The sequence below is a fragment of the Crotalus tigris genome, unplaced genomic scaffold (assembly GCF_016545835.1).
Source record: "Crotalus tigris isolate CLP2741 ecotype Arizona unplaced genomic scaffold, ASM1654583v1 scf7180000017611.44802233496:7321179, whole genome shotgun sequence".
Taxonomy (NCBI): Eukaryota; Metazoa; Chordata; class Lepidosauria; order Squamata; family Viperidae; genus Crotalus; species Crotalus tigris.
The window spans coordinates 2,591,720-2,609,067 of NW_024096511.1; the positions used below are offsets into that span (position 1 = coordinate 2,591,720).

Sequence of the window (17,348 nt, forward strand, 5' to 3'; positions counted from 1 at the left end):
TCTCATTTCATATTTATATATTTTTCTATGACTTCTCAGTTTTTTAAAAATAAATTTTCTCAAAGCCTTGCTTTATGATATAAGAAAACTACGTGGGCTTTTGTAAGTGATAACATTTATACTTATGTATTGTATATTTATAATACTATTCCACCTGTTCCCTCCATTATCAGGTTTCATTCCTGGCATTCTCCAGTACAACTGTAAAATATTCCTGTCTAAAAAACTAGATACTTGCTGCCAATCAAGGTAGTCAGGAATGAGTAGGTGGACTAACGATTTGACTGAATATAAGGAAACTATGTCCTCTGTTTTGAAGCTAAGGGTAACAGATAGCAAGGCATGTAGCTCCAATGAGTGAAAAAACAGTACTAAGATCTGCTTAAATGAGACACTGGAGTTCCAGCCCTGATTCCTCTGACTTTTAGCAAATCCAAGATTTATTTGGTGATTCATGTAATATTTTATGACTAGTACTATTCACACTTCCATATCTTCAATCAAATATGTATATAATTCTTACCAGTGCTTTTTTTCTTAAAAAAAAAAAAAGGTGCCGGAACTCACACCTCATACAACCCGCCTTGCCTACCCTACAAGGTTCCATCCAAAAAAGGTGCCAGAATTCCGTTCTGGGCGTTCTATGACAAAAAAAGCCCTGATTCTTACTTATTTCCATGATTCCATACATGATGTTGTATGACAGATGGTATCCTCAGATTCATAGCCACCACGGTTTATGTACAAATAGTATCCAGAGAAGATGTTGATGAATTGCCTCCAGCTATGCAAGTCACTGTTTAAGGTTATCTGACATAATACACACATTCCCTTTCATTTTTTTTAACTTGTTCAAAAGTGCAACCAGAACTTGTTTCAAGATTTGATTATATTTAATAGTGTAACACTAGAAAAAAATGCCTCACTTTGTTTTTTTATTTGGGACAAAACTCCAAAAAGCTTTGTCATGAATCAAAATATTCAAGACAGCCATCCTGAACTTGAAATTCTTTCATACAAGCAGTGGTGGGATTCAGTGGTTCACACCACTTCGGCAGAACCGGTAGCTAATTTTTTGTTGCCCAGGCCCAGAATGGACTTCAGAAGCAGCATCCACAGAGAACCGGTTGTTCACATATTTGAATCCCACCACTGCATACAATCATTCTAGAAGCCATCCATCTCCACAAAGTAGCTTCCAACATTGAAAGCAAGGAAAACAATAAAACAATGAGAATGAAAAGAATACTTAATTGATTAAAAATCCAGAGGAACTTCAGACCACTCTACCAGCAGGACAGGGAAAGCAGTCATGTTCTGACAACTTTTTTAATATCCATATAGATCTCCTGGAATATACAGCTGCAGAGAGCAGGAATATATTGCATATCCCTTTATGACAGACATGTCAAACTCGCACCGTTGCGTGACGTATCGGAGCTTTTTTGCCATTGCCGGCAATGGGGTGGGCGCAGCTCCAGTATGATGAAACCGGCCCACGGGCCGGCAGTTTGACACCCCTGCTTTATGAGAAGATAACTCATACCCTAACACCTGACAATTTGATGTATTGAGACTGGTTGTGGTGAAATTTACATAGATCCTCTTTGGAGAGGGTCATTCAGGTTAAATTTTAGGCAAATGTTTGTGCTAAAAAAAGAAATGGTTGATTGCCTAACTATTTAAAACTGTTCTTTTTTTACTTAGATTTATCTTCTGCTTTTAGTTTTCTTACTGCTCTTACTTTTTCTATATTGCTCAATGTTGCTTACATTTATATGAAACAGTATGATGAGTACAGATGAAATATTGACTTATATCCATAGGAGCATCACACAGTTGCATAGTCAATAAAGTATTTCAATTCACAAAAGGGATTGTCGTCATTTATTTCCAATTCCTTCCCCAATTTCAGTTATCTTGTGCAGTATCTCACATTATTCCATTTTCAGAAGATAAGTAAAACTGTTTAGTTCATGATGCTTCATTAAAATTATTACAAACAGTAATATAATATGTGCTAAATTTGGTAACAGCAGTACAAAAATCACACTAAAATGAAACATTATGTACCAAAACCACAATACAAATAGTTATTTCTCTTTAAGTTGAGTTCTCTTAAGTTAGTAAAAAAACCTGGCCCTGAATTACTAAGAGGAAAATCTAAAATTTTTCTCAATTAATCAATAGAACTCCAAACAATGATAATTACAATTCTAGGAACAAATACTGTATATAGGTAGTCCTTGACTTACTACCACAATTGAGCCCAAAATTTCTGTTGCTAAATGAGACAATTGTTAAGTAAGTTTTGCCCCATTTTATGACTTTTTTGCCACAGTTGTTAAGTGAATCACTGCAGTTGTTAAGTTAGTAACATGGTTGTTAAGTGAAACTGGCTTCCCTACTGATTTATTTGTCAGGTTACAAAAGTGATCACATGACCTTGGGGCACTGCAACCATCATAAATATGAATCAGTTTCCAAGCATGTGAATTTTGGTCACGTGACCATGGGGACGCCACAATGGTCGGAAGTGTGAAAAACGAATATAAGTCACTATTTTTGGTGCCATTGTAATTTTGACTAGTCATTAAATGAACTGTTGTAAGTCGAGGACTACCTGTAATTTGTTTTTATCAGTCTCTTGTGAATGTTAAACTATAGCTCTCTCTGAGCTAACAAAATCCTAAGTGTAGAGCAAAAGAAATAGCAGCTCCAATATCTGAGGAAAAATATATCTCAGAATTCATATTTTTGGGGTCACCATCTTTGTCAGTACTGTAAATGTAGATACAGTCAGCTAAGCCCGCCCTCCACCTATACAGATTCCATTATTGATGTGTGCACTTTCTAATATACCTCTTCCAGCTTATAATTTAATTGTACTTGCAACAACCTCATTATTCTAGTTCTGGATCTCGTTTGAGTAGCAGACATGAAACCTCTAAGGATTGGACTGAAACCACCATACTCACTTTCACTTCTAACCAAATCCAGATTTTGCCTTTGAAAACCTAAGGTAGAAAACTGATTATGGAAAGGCAAATCCATTTCTGCTTAAAAAGCTGGGTACAGTTACTGTTCTTTGGGAATTGACCTTATGTTTAGTCACTTTCAATACTTTTTCAGAAAAATACAGCATGGAGAATATTGAAATACTGTACAACTGTATTGTAAAACTTGATTATAGTAAAGAAAAATGTTGGGTGTATACTTTAAATATATAGAAGCCTGGTGGCTATTACATGAAATACCTCAAGAGAGAATCTATGAAACTCATAAAGAATCTTACCTATTGAAAAAAGAATGTGGTGATCAAGAATTAATGAAATGGGGGGGGGGATAATCCTTTGGGATACTCACTTTGTGCAAACATCCCATCTGTGGTTCAACCACATAAAAGGCTCATGGACAAATCCAAACACATTAAGAGAAGTGCTTGAGGAATCTGCCAAAAAGCCAGATGCACTGATTGCAGAATTTCTTTTTTAGCTGTCATCTGAATCTTCTAACTGCCATCCAAAATATGAGCAATATGAAAAATTGTGACCTATAAGCGAGACACAATGAGTACTTCTTAAATCGAAATGGCCATCTGCATCCAGGAATGGGTTTTTTAAAAGGATGATGTCAAAGGTAGTAAAGCTATGTGTGCTGATGATAGCATTATTTATAAACCATCCCTTATAATCTTATAATATTAAATTACTATTTAAACTAGGATTTCCTGTCCCCTATTTAAGCAGAATCCATGCTGCTTTTATGTTTTCTTTTTTTAACTCCCTCATCACCTATTTTTCTTTACCATTGCTTACATGCTGCAACATAGTTAGTTTTTGAAATAAAATTATCTACCTGAAAAAAGTTGTATAGGCTATTCAGTTCTGCTCTGCTTTGTTGTAGTTCCCTAATTCTGTCCATCCTTAAAGGTTATTGCTGGAAATGGGACACATATACAAATTTGGTCTCACATATAAGCATTTTTTTAAGTAAAGTGACAATTTAATATGAAGGTTGTCCACATTTCAACAAATCTAGAACAACAAAACTGTTTCAAAATACACAAATTTGACTATCAGCCTTGCATGCTGAGTTCTCAGATGTGGAGGTGGACCTGTGATTTTCTATGATTCCCTTATTTTTACCAGCCCTTTCTGGCTGTAAAACAGCGGTGCATAATTTGAAGCTTCAGAGCTATATGCATTTGTAAAAAGCCCCATGTCTATGGAGATTCTCAGTCATAGTTATCCCAAAGGTGTTTTTTCATGAGGCAACTGGACTTTCTTGTTGTTCTTTGAAGACTTTTCGCATCTCATCCGAGAAGCTTCAGCTCTGAGCTGAAGAAGCTTCTTGGATGAGAAGCGAAGTGCTCCATGGTTTCTCCAAAGGTTGAATTGCCATTTTTTGTGAACAGAAAGAGACAATCATTACATATTTAGAAGATATTCACATACAGTATATTCTGGGCATGAAAATTTAAATTTTAACTGTTGTCCCAGTACCTTCTACTTTTTGGAGAATATCATTGAATGGCAAAGTCTCTCAGCTTATAAAATACTATGCACCTCTTCTGCCAAGGGAAGGATAAATGAATAAAAACCTTTCAGCCAACAAGAACACTCTCATCATAATGGCATTCTGCTCAAATGTGCAGCTTTAAATACATCTGTATTTAAATGTATTAAGAGTTAAGTTGAATATATTCCTTTGTGCACTATAGTTTTTTTTAATAAATTATTTGCAATTTTAAATCAAGCTTTATTTGGCAATTATAGTACTAATTTTATTTTTTTACACACAAATCATTAGAAAACTAATAAAACAGAACGAAATCCAGTGTGCTAAAAATTACAGCTCCACTGTCTAACTTAACAACTGTGGTGATTCACTTAACTGTGGCAAAATGGGGCAAAATTCCCTTAACAAATGTCTTGTTTAGCAACAGAAATTTGGGGTTCAATTGAGGTTGTAAATCAAGGACTACCTGTACTGATCTTTGTAGATATTGACACATCCAGTATCTGAATATCTTTTTCAAGGTCTTCATTGCCACCATTCAAAGTTCTAGTATGTAGTATATGTCTTGACTTCTGGCTTCTCTATTGTTGATAACTGATTCTAAAGAAGTTATCCACTACCTTAATATCGGCATTGTGAAAGTTATGGATGTACCTGTTGTCGTTAGTCTGATCTTTATATTTAATTTTAGTCCTGTTTTTTCACTGTGCTCCTTGACTTTGATGACTAGAGCATGCATATTATTAGCAGATATCTACAAACACAAACACCCACCCATACACATTATTCTCTGTTCTCTGACTTAAGAACATAGTAATCTGAGTATTAGAGACAAGTAGGGATGGGAACAAAATAGGACATACTTGTCAAGCATGGGGAAATCAGGAAATCCAAACAGTTCAAATGAATATACAGTTTTATTGCAAGCTTAAACTCTCTATAATAATCTGAACTACTAACAGTCAAAGCAAATTGGCAGAAAACAAGAGTCAGTGGAATTTAAGTTGAGCTGGACTTAGATCTCTTGTGAGTGCAAATGATCTTGAGACTGATGACGCATTTGACCCTTCCCTCGGGCTCAGCCTGCTCATCTACTACATACTTTTTGTCTTGAGCTGAGAATAAAACCTGACACATTTTGACTACTCCAGCCATTGTGCTGATTCAGCTTCATCTTACAATACCCACTTAGTCCCCTTTTTAGCAGAGACATCAGCAAAGAACAACAGTTTCTTTTGCTGAACTACTTCCTATATGGTAGGTTATGAAAAGAAAAGAACTCCAATCTGTTCCTTGCTTTTATTAAGTAAGTAAATATAAAAAAGCCAAGAAAATAATGTTTAAAAAATACTAAATAAGAAATCACAATAATATGTGCTAAAAGAAAATTATGAACTTAAAGCGTTCATAAGGGTTTTATCTTTCTTCTGTACTTCAATTTGTTGAATCCTCAGAGAGCTTAATTAAACTGAAATTTGAGTTGAGAAGAAGAAAATATTTCCCTCCAAGGGCAAGAATAAAACTGAATTAAAATCATTCCCTTGGCTAAATTTTCTGGAATTTTGTTGATAGAGAGCCTATAGTATGAACTAAAACTCCATCTATTCTTTTAGTCCTGGAATTACAAAAAAAGTAATTTAAAGACATCTGCCCTTTCTTCAATTGCTTTATAAAAGGGCAGCCAGTTTGCAAGTTCAGAGAAAGAGCATGAGAAAGAAATTGAAGAAATCTTTGCCGTAAGAAGCTGAAAGATAATTGGATTTTAAACTGAAAGTAATCCAGTTGCTGAAATTTCTGTAACCTAATCTTGCTTTCAGTACAGCTGGCTGCCAAGAATCAACTTTTAAAGGCGGTGTGGAAGGACAAATGTGCTACTCTATGCTAGTAAAAAAAAAACTAGTTTGGTAACAGCTCTTAAAGATTAACAGATTTTATATAAGACATAAGCTTTATTAGTCTTGGAACAATGCAGAAGAACGCATTTACCCCTTGTTTGATAAACAGCCTTCTGAAGGTACAGATGACTTCAAAAGAACTTATCCCCACTGATCTTTAATGATCAAGCAAATTCATATTGTGACAGTTTAACACTAGCACTGATGAGGTTATCGAATTTGGCTAATGAAATATTTGTAAGAAAACAACCAAGCTCAGAGAGCACCAAGGACCCCTTGTGAAATTTAATGTTTAAATATAGCGCAAGTCATTAGGATTCAAGAGCAATACAATAATTGCATTAAGATAGTAAACTACAAATCTAAAATACATGCTTCTTAAACTTTCTCATAAGAACTTTTGGGTATTGCATTAAAAAAATCACATGTTAAGTCCTAAACTTTTGGATCTATATATGAAATACACATTTTTAAAGTTTCTTTCAGGAACTCTCACAGTACTGCACTTAATGATATGAATAATACACAATATATATAAAAATGATATTTAGCATATTGAAACCATGATATAATAATCCTAAAATTTGCTCTTTTCATATCTTTTATGAAATTGCTTTGTAAGTACAGGTAGTCCTCGACTTACAACAGTTCATTTAGTGACCATTCAAAGTTACAATGGCACCCCCCAAAAAGTGACTTTTGACCATTTTTCACACTTACAACCACTGCAGGATCTTCATGGTCACGTGATCAAAATTCAGATGCTTGGCAACTGACTCATATTTATGACGGTTGCAATGTCCTGGGGTCATGTGATCACTTCTGTAACCTTCTGACAAGCATAGTCAATGGAGAAGCCAGATTCTGGCTGTTACTAACTTAACAATTGCAGCGGTTCACTTAACAACTGTGGCAAGAAAAGTGATAAAATGGGGCAAAAGTCACTTAATAAGTGTCTTGCTTATGTTGGGCTCAATTGTGGTCTTTCGTGGAAGAATACCTCTATATTATAGAACATAGGTACATAAAAGTACTTAGGCCCGTATTTCCACAAAGGCCACCATATGCTGTTAAAGGAAACCTATGACTTATACTTTATTATCTGTAACCATTCGTTACTATATTCCCTTTCTTAGACTATCAATGATGGCCAAAAATATTTCTGAGCAAGTTTTAGGGTCAAGAAATTAGAAAACATCTATTTTTTCCCCCTATGGATTTTAACTGATCACTGCCAGTCTTAAGTGCCTCTGGTTTAAAAAGTAACAAGAGAGAAAGAACAAAATACTGTAGTAAATTACAGTTTTTCTGCTGATATTCAATAACAGAAGCTCAATTCATTTGATTAATTAGAGATACATTTCATTTATTTATTAATACTATGTCTTTTTTCTGGAAACTCAAGAAGATATACAATATATAATATCTTATTCCCCACAATAACCTGAAGTCATTTAGTAGCCTTACCGTCATTGATTTTTTTAAAAATTTTCAACATATTTCAGCATTTGATCTTCATTCATCAATACTTATAATGTAACTGTGTCACACACCTTTTATATTTTGTAGTCCATTGTGTAATTTATATAAACATAAATGCAAATTTCACGTATGGAAAAAGTTAAGCACACCCCTACATTTATCACTGCCTCAAATACCTAAAATTATTACCAGATCAGGTAATAGAACATCATTACAGAAAATCTGTGAGGAAGCTTTTTAATTTAAACTTCAGACAATTACTTTTTCTTTTTGTTGTTGAAGTGTGTGGTAATGCCATGTGTAGATTGAAAGATCTCTCTAAGACAGGAGTCTCCAACCTTGGCAACTTTAAGACTTGTGTACTTCAACTCCCAGAATTCCTCAGCCAGCTTTGCTGGTTGAAGAATTCTGGGAGTTGAAGTCAACAAGTCTTAAAATTGCCAAGGTTGAGGACCTCTGCTCTAAGCCTTCAGAAAGATTGCAGATGCCTATAGGTCTCAGAAGGGATTTAAAAAGATCACCAAACAACTGGATATCAACCATACCACTGTCCAGAAGATCATTTATAAGTGGAGAAGATTTCAAACAACCACCAACCTGCCAGGACCAAACCAACACAGCAAGTTCAGAGTGGGATGCAAGATGCTGAAAGAAATCACTAAGAATCCCAGAATTTCATCACTTGACCTAGAGGTAGCTTATTGTCAAAGTACCATTAGAAAAAAACTGCGCAAATTAGATCTCCAAGAGAGTGCACACCAGTAGTAAGTCTTTGCTGTCCAGAACATCAGGGCGAGAGTAACATTTGCTCATGTACACCTGCAAAGATAGGAGTTCTGAAACACTGTGCTCTGCGGCAAAGATAGGGTTATTTGACTATAGTACCAGAAAAAATGTTTGGCAAAAAATCAAAGACAGCATTTCATCAAAGAACTTGATACCAACTGCAAATCATGGGGATGGAAATGTTGAGATTTGGGGCTGCTTTGCTGCATCAAGCCCTGAGTACTTCACCGTCACAGAATCCACTATGAATTCTTAGTTAATCCAGAGGTTGCTTGAGTATAAAGGGAGAAGATTGAAGCTCAACTGAAAGTGTAGCTTGCAGCATAAACATTTAAGTACGGTAAATCCACAAAGATATGGCTAAAAAAAAATGGAGGATTCTGAAATGGTCAAATCAAAGCCTGGATATAAATCCCATAGAGAGGTGTGGGTGATTTGACATAGGCTGTGTGTACAAGAAACTCCTCAAACATCACACATCTGAAAAAATTCTGTGTAAGTGGGAAAATATTCTTTCAACCAGTATCAGAGATTGGTAGACAGTTAAAAAAAAAGCCTAAATGATGTTATATCTGCCAAAGGAGGCAATACCAGAAATTAGAGCCAGAAATTAAAGAGTATTTCTACTTTTTCCACAGAAGGAAATGGCATATCTATTCATTATTTGTTGAATAAATGATTGAAAGCAATTTTTTTGAGGGCTTTTCTGTTCAATTACATCACTTTTATACTGTTAAAATGAAAACAATATATTGATTATATCTCTTTTTTAAAAAAAGGAAAAAAAGCTTTACATTGGATGCACTTACTTTTTCACATGGCTGTGGATGTGTGAGGATGGATTTGGACTTTGCTCCCCTAGGTCTTTGTCTAATTCTTTAATATTACATTTTAACATTTTACTGAAGTTATCAAGTTAATTCAAGTTGCATTATAAATGATAACAATATACAGTAAGGAAAAGCAGAAAATGTAACTCCTCTAGGCGAAGCCCTCTCTCATCTAGTAATATCTAATAAGAACAAAAAACAAAAAAATATAAATTGAAATAACACCCCCCCTCCCAGTCTTACATAACAGAATCAAGCACAATGCAAAATGGATGGATCTGTATTTCTTTGTAAGAAGACTAGTCATCATAGACATTTATCAATATATTTTAGGAATAATTTTTTCCTTGTAATAAGTCATATATTGTTGTTGTTGTTGTTAATTGCGAAGTCGTGTCCGACCCATCGCAACCCCATGGACAACGTTCCTCCAGGAAGTCATATATAATAGTATTAAAATGTTATGGCTAGATATGCTTTATAAAGGTAGTTTTCTTATAGGTTTACCTGACAGCTATGAAAAATAGTTTAAATGGAATAAACTATAATGATATTTTTTCTTATCATGCCATAATTATGAGGTCATCAATAATATCTCAGTCAATAGCAGCTTGAATAACAAGTTAAAGGAGAGAGCTTCTAATTAAAAGCAAAGTCACTCTGAAGGGCCTTATTCACACTTTAGCAATTACAACAAATAATCTCATTTATTTAGGTGAATTATTGGGAAAAATCATCACAATCCAGGTGACCATACGAAGCACTGTAATTTGATTTGTAATTAGGGAAGCAAGGTCTGCAGTCCCAGACTACACAAGTAATATTAAAGCATCAGTTTTAAAGAAATCATTTTCATGCTGTGTATCTTCAGAATTTAAATGAAATTTTTTTAATGTTTCAAACTACATATATAGAATTTACGTATTGATAACATACTGTAAAACTATTTTCAAGTTAAGATCTTATTTAAATTATCACTTTAGTAAATATCCCCTTGAATTTGCAAAAAAACAGATATTTAAATATTGTAGGCAATCTAATGAAAATTACTAACTTATAAAAAAAACATTTAGCAGTTCATTATTATTCCCTTTCCCTTCACTAAACTACAAATTAAATATTCTCTTTTTTGTTTTTAACAGATATATACTGGACTCATTCTTTCCCTAGATGTATTTTTCTATCAATAAATTCCTTTGGATAATTATGTAGGCCACAAATAACAGCTTGCATATTTCTTGTAAAAGAAAAGCTAAGACAAAGAATTTGCTGATACACTCATGTCCCTCCAAGAATTCTCCTGACAACGTTCCCACACCCAACCTAATTACTTCCCTACTGTAAAAACATATTCCATCTGCACTTATTCTAATACTCTCAAGTCCAAAACCAATACACAATAAAGTCAGTTAAATAAATGAAAGATTGAAACACATATAAAAAGTCCTGAACTATTCTGCAAGTGAAAGCATCTCTAACACTGATTTTTATGCTGACATTTCACTTTATTTATAATATTTTCTTAAGCCCTGTTTATGAAAGAATTATCATGCTCCAGGCATATTCTCTACCATAGCATGCTCTTAGTGTCACTCTATACTTTAAGGTTTATTGTTGACTTTATGTAATACTTTGCTATACCGTACAACAAATTTTCATTTGAAATGTATACAGCAGCAATCCCCAAACCTTTTGGTGCCAGGGCCAGTTTCATGGAAGGCAATTTTTCCACAGACCAGGGAGGGATGGTTCTTGTGCAAGCTAGATCCTGCGCATGTGCAGATGAAGCTTTGCATCCACTGCTTGCATGGGTCAGTTTCTAACAGGCTGGTAATAGTCCACAGCCCAGGGGTTCGAAACCCCTGGTATATAGTATGAAGAATCAGTATGAAGAAAAAAAGAGTTTGATACAACTCATAAAAAATATTAGGGAATATTTCATTTATAATGAATCTTTATGATAAATAAAATCACTTTATCTTATAATGTAAACAAAAATTAAGTAGATTATCGAAAATATTTCATTCTTATTGATCCATTATATTATAATACATATCACTTTCCTTGGATATTCTTCCTCTTTTTAGCCATACAACAATAAATCTTGCATAACATGAGAAATCGTGACTGGCCCAAAATAATCCAGGTGTAAATTTGAACTAAGGTTTCACCTCTATACATTGAACGGAGACCTGAATCTCAAGGAAACACGTGTAATTCAGAACAAATTTTTATTTAGATAAGGCACTTGGGGCATGTTTGGATTCTGGGCTTCCACAAAATTCTGTTCCTGATCCAGTTCTCTGGCATACAGTGAAGGGGAATACCATAAGGACTGATCTCCTCTTGCCATATAGTAATATATTTTGGTGAAGGATGGAAAGAAGAGGAAAAATTCTACTGACAAAACTGCTTTCAAATTGAAGTGATTGTTATGATCCTTACAAACAGATTTCTACTAGCCATCCTTATCACCAATAACCATCCTTATCACATCAATCTAAACACATAGCTAGGCTGAGAAGGAAGGACAATACCACATTACTTAACATCACTTCACTGTTCCCTATTCTCTCAACCTGAACATTTGGGCATAGCAATGTTCTACAGCAGGGGTTCCCAACCTGTGCACCACGGCCCATTACCAGGCTGTAGCATATTCACAACACGAGCACACACAGCCCGACTCACTCAAGGGTTGGGGCTCACAGCCCCACTCACATGAACGGCGAGCACCCGGGCCATTTGCGTTCACACAAATAAAGTTGTATGCTTGAACCTGCCCCTCACACAAACCATTCCCTCTCCCTCCCTTTTCACCATACAGGGCTGCCAACCTGGAAAGGTTGGGAACGCTGTTCTATGGTTCTAATAAACTGTGCTTATTACCCAAAAATATTTGTAAGTTATCTTTGATAACTTATCTGGGATAGACTTTTACTTAGATGAGACATAAAATACAGGTAGTCCTTGACCTATGATCACAATTGAGCTCCAAATTTCCATTGCTAAGCAAGACAGTTCTTAAGTGACTTGTGATCATTTTTCACAGTTACGACTTTGGCAGCATTCCATGATTATTCAGATGCTTGACAACTGGTTCATACTTAAGACCATTGCTGTGTCCCAGGGTCATGTGATCACTTTTTGCTACTTTCTGACAAGCAAAGTCAATGGGGAAGTCAGATTTGCTTTATAACTATGTTACTAGCATAACAACTGCAGTGATTCACTTAACCACTGTGGCAAGAAAGGTCATAAAATGGGGCAAAACTCACTTAACAAATGACTCACTTAAAGCAGAAATTTTGGGCTCAGTCATGGTCATATCTCGAGGACTACCTGTACATTAAATACTCTACTTAGCTGCAGGACTAAGAAAATTAATTTAAAAAACAAGAACTCAAGTAGTACAAAATAAATAGGGATTATTTATAATGTTACTCCCTCATAAAAATCTTCATAAATAGCTAAAAATTATGCTTTTACATTCTATACTTATGCTTCAAATAACATTTATTTACATTCGAATAACATTTATCCTAGAAGAAGAAAATAAATAGAATCTACACTATTACTGAAGTCAGCTAACCCAGGGGTCCCCAACCCCCAAACCGCAGCCTACTACCGGGCCATGGCCGATTCGGAACTGGGCTGTGTGAGAGGCGGGCCGGTGCACATATGTGTATGCAACTCCACTCACGCGAGCAACTGGTTGGTACGCACAGCTCCACTTGCATGAGCAGTGGGCCGACATGCATGCACATGCACGCCAGGTTGCCGCTTGCACAAGTAGAGCTGCGCGCATGAGCATGCATGTTGGCCCACTGCTTATAAGGCCCAGTTCCCCTCCTCTCCCCAACCGGGCCACCAAGCCATAAAGGTTGGCAACCACTTAGCTAATCCATAGTTGTGATACTTTATTTTTGACAAAAAATCAATTCACAAAGGTTTACAATTTATTGTATGCTACTGTTCAAAATTCTGTGTTCTGGTCAGATGCATGTTATCTCAAGTTGTATATAATATTAGGATTGTTTAAAAAAATAATATTTCAAGAGGTGAAAATGCAATAGAAGAAGCAATTCAGAAAAGTCCAGGCTATTTCCTACTCTGACTTTTACTCAAAACACATGTCATGTCAGAACATAAATACTAGATACATATTTAAAGCTGGTCTTATTTTATTGCAAAAATAGAGAAAAACAAAAAAAACACTGAACTACATTATATGTAATATTTTATTAATATCTGTACCATTTTTATTCCGTGTAAAAAACAGAAACATAGATGTTATAAATTGTAATTCATATTTTGCCCTAGTTTTAATCTTGGCATATATGTGTATATATATAGTCCGAATCATGGCATTTAAATTTTTTGATAATAATCCACCCTCTTATTTTCATTAGCTTTTGGCTTTAATTATTACTTTTATAAATAATTTTATAGGTTATTATCACTCAAATTTGTCAATTACCTGGAATTCTGAGATTCTGAAACATCTGAATCTGGGCACGTTTTTTTCACCTGAAAAAAGAAGAAATAGAAGAATCATGCTTACACGTGATCATAACCAGAAAGACTTCCTCATCTGAAGTTTATGCACTTACTTCATACAAAATGAATATTTATTATTCACCACTATCTCTATACAATGTTTCTCATATTCTACAATATGGACAATCAATGTACAGAGTGTTTAATTATCCTGTAATTATCCTATAAATATTCCCAAACTTAACTGCAGTTTGGGAAAATTTAAAATTTAAAATACAGAAATCAAATGCCTAAGTTTCTCCACAAAGAAATCAGAAAGCTAGGCTGTTTTCAATTCCATATAGAAATGTTTTCTGAACTGATATCACTTCTATTTTTTATCTGAGACTCATCATAATAAATACTAGATTCTGTGAAAAAAGTGCAAGGTAATGCAGAAAAGTTTGGATTTTAAATTCAAAATGAAATCACAGCTGTTTTTACTGGGTATAATCCCTGAAAAAAAATCAACCAAAAAACATCATAATTTAATGTGATGTATGCTTACAGCAGCAAGAATAAATTTTGCTCAACATTGGAAGAGAGACACAGTTCTGGTAATATTTGACTGGAAATTTATACTTGGAAAATATGTAAGAGTAGCAAAACTTACAATGTATGTGTGTGTGCGGGCACACACGCACACAGACTAGAAGTTTAACTTAAGCAAGAATGGTTCCTATAGATACAACACATCATACAGCACAGCAAACATAATTAAAGTTTGGCTTCTAGGAGGACCTAAATGTCTACAAATTATTCCATGTGATCATGTGGTGTTACAACTGGCTATAAGTGCAAACCAATTGCTAACTGATTACCCAGATTACGAACATGTGATTGTGGAGTTGTTGGCCCAGACATAACTCTGAGGATTGGTTAAAAATCTCCATGTGTTCAGCATTGACATAATTTTGGATATTTGCTGAACAAATGGTTGTAAGTCGAGAACTAGCTCTAAAATGAAAAAAATGGTTTTGTCTTCTTAAGTTGGTAATTTTTGCATTTATGTGGTGCTCGTTCAAATATTTTGCAGTGATCTAAATGATATCTATAAGATATTATGTGCTTCACCTTTTCAATCTACCCAACAGATGCAAAAACATCATTCAATGAATTTATATTTTAAAAGAACACAAATTAAGAGGTTCAAATTTTCATGCTTTATAGAAAAACAGCAGTATTTACTCTGAATTTCATTCTTCTCAACTGGCTTCTTTCTTAGATAGTTCAGTCCACTATTTGCTAGAATAGAAAGGCAGGGTTCAGCATAACATAATTTAGTCCATTTATTTATGGTCACTGGCCAGGAGATATCTATCCCAAAAAACATGAAAAGAATTATAATAAATGAATATTAATATGCTTCATTCTCATTGCTAGGAAGTTCTCTAAATTGGGGTTGATTAATTCTGACTTCAGATTTTTATAAAAGGTTACAACAGATGTGTAATGTATTATCCTTTCACAATCTCTCGAATCTGTCCTTTCTCAGAGGTGGTGGGGTGGAAGGATCAATCAAAGAAATTGCCCGCAGAAATCACTTATTTCTCTCTCTCCCTTCCCGCTGTAAAGTGGAGAGATTGGAGAGGAAGGGATTTCAAGAGCGTAAGCTGTTTGGATTAAATGGGCTCAAAATTTTGATGAACCGATTTCATTAGATACATGGGAGATTATTTGGTTGAGGAATGTTAAATTTACACAAGCGCAAAACTTACGGGAAAATTTCTATAAAATGTTTTACAGATGGCACCTTGATCCACAAAAAATGTCTCGTTATGTATTCAAATTTGCAGCCTAAATGTTGGAGATGTGGTTGCTTGGATACAACGTATTATCATATCTGGTGGTCATGTAAAAATATAAAAGCTTTTTGGATCAAGATATGGTGGAATATTCAAAGAATCTTTAAAAGAAGGATAAAATTTACTCCACAATTGTTTTTGTTGGGTATTGTTTCCGATTGTGATGACAAAGAAACTATTTTAATGTTAAACTTAATTACAGCGGCAAGGTTGTTAATAGGACAATATTGGAAGAAGGAATTTTTGCCTACTTTGCAGGAATGGTTTTTTAAAGTTTCTTACTTATCTGAAATGGCAAAAATTTCGGCTTTTTTGAAAGATCAATCGCAAGAGAAAAGTATCTTTTGGTATGGAAAAGATGGATAAATTTTATACAACAGAAGTATGATATTAGAAAATATTATTTAGCCTTTGAATAATTTATATTTAAAGTTTAAGATATTATTTAGAAGTGTAGAATAGTTTTGTTTTGTCTTTCTTTTCATTATTTTTCTTATTTTCTTTTTTTTCTTCTTTTTCTCTTTCTGTTTTTTATATATAATGGAGTTAAAGTACTTAATAATTTGTTTACTGAATGTAATCATATTTGTTTGAGGCTTATTTGAGTTTAAAAGTTTTTTCTTTTAAGTTCTAGTTAACCCTGTATTCAGCTCTGGGAAGAATGGGGGAGGGTTTTGGGGAGGGTTGGGAGGGATTGGGAAAGGGGTTTTTATTGTAAAATTGTAAAAATTTATAATAATAATAAAAAAAAGAGAGTAAGCTGTTTGCATAGTACAACTGTGGTTCCCAGCTCTGGGCTTCCGATATGATTGCATTACTTTTGATGTGTACAACAATAAGCAGGGACTTGAGCGTTCTAAACAGCAGGGGAGTGGTTAGGAGGCAAACAAAAACCAAAGATGTGAAATTGAGTATCGTAGTTTTATCTCTTTCTGGTCTAAAAGCACAGTCACGGTCATATGATTTCCCACTCTGCTTAGCAGCAGAGTTGTTGTTCCCAGTTAAGCATTACCTGTATTAAAAATTATGGAAGTAAATCAGATAAGACTTACATGCTCTACTTATACTGCTTGATTTACAATATAATATGTATTATTTTGTAGCAATCCTAGAACATAAAAATAAGGCCCTATTTGCATAAGCATCACCCTATACTATGAGAAGGAAGATGCTCAAACTGATAGAATTTTTTATTACTCAGTCCTAGGAAACTACTGCAATTTCAAACAACTCTAATCAACATACAATCCATATCAATAACAAAGATTAAATAGTGAAAATGCACAATACAGCTATGTTTTTCTATTTAAACTTTATTGGATTATAAAAACAAAACAAAGTTTAGCTACAAATAACTAAAAATAATTAATGCTCAATCCTCTGACTCTCTGGTGTTAAGATCATGTTCTAAAAACCTGAAAAACATAGAAATGTTCAGTAAACTGGATTTACTTAATTACATGATTATTTCCTATGTATATAAAAATTTT

The 17,348-nt window shown here is 34.3% G+C and overlaps 1 protein-coding gene across 17 annotated transcripts in view; it reads right to left on the reverse strand.

Moving 5' to 3' along the window:
• EYA4 (EYA transcriptional coactivator and phosphatase 4) overlaps positions 1-17,348 on the reverse strand; it is a 114,895-nt gene that overhangs the window by 48,684 nt on the left and 48,863 nt on the right. For 13 of the 17 annotated variants that reach the window (XM_039323743.1, XM_039323734.1, XM_039323752.1 and 10 more), the window contains one exon: positions 13,995-14,044. The exons of 3 other annotated variants lie outside the window; for them this stretch is intronic. In XM_039323743.1, coding sequence (XP_039179677.1) covers positions 13,995-14,044 — 50 coding nt within the window. Of the gene's footprint in view, positions 1-3,366; positions 4,008-13,994; positions 14,045-17,348 lie in introns of those variants that run through there. One more of the 17 variants, XM_039323804.1, reaches the window with a different exon arrangement.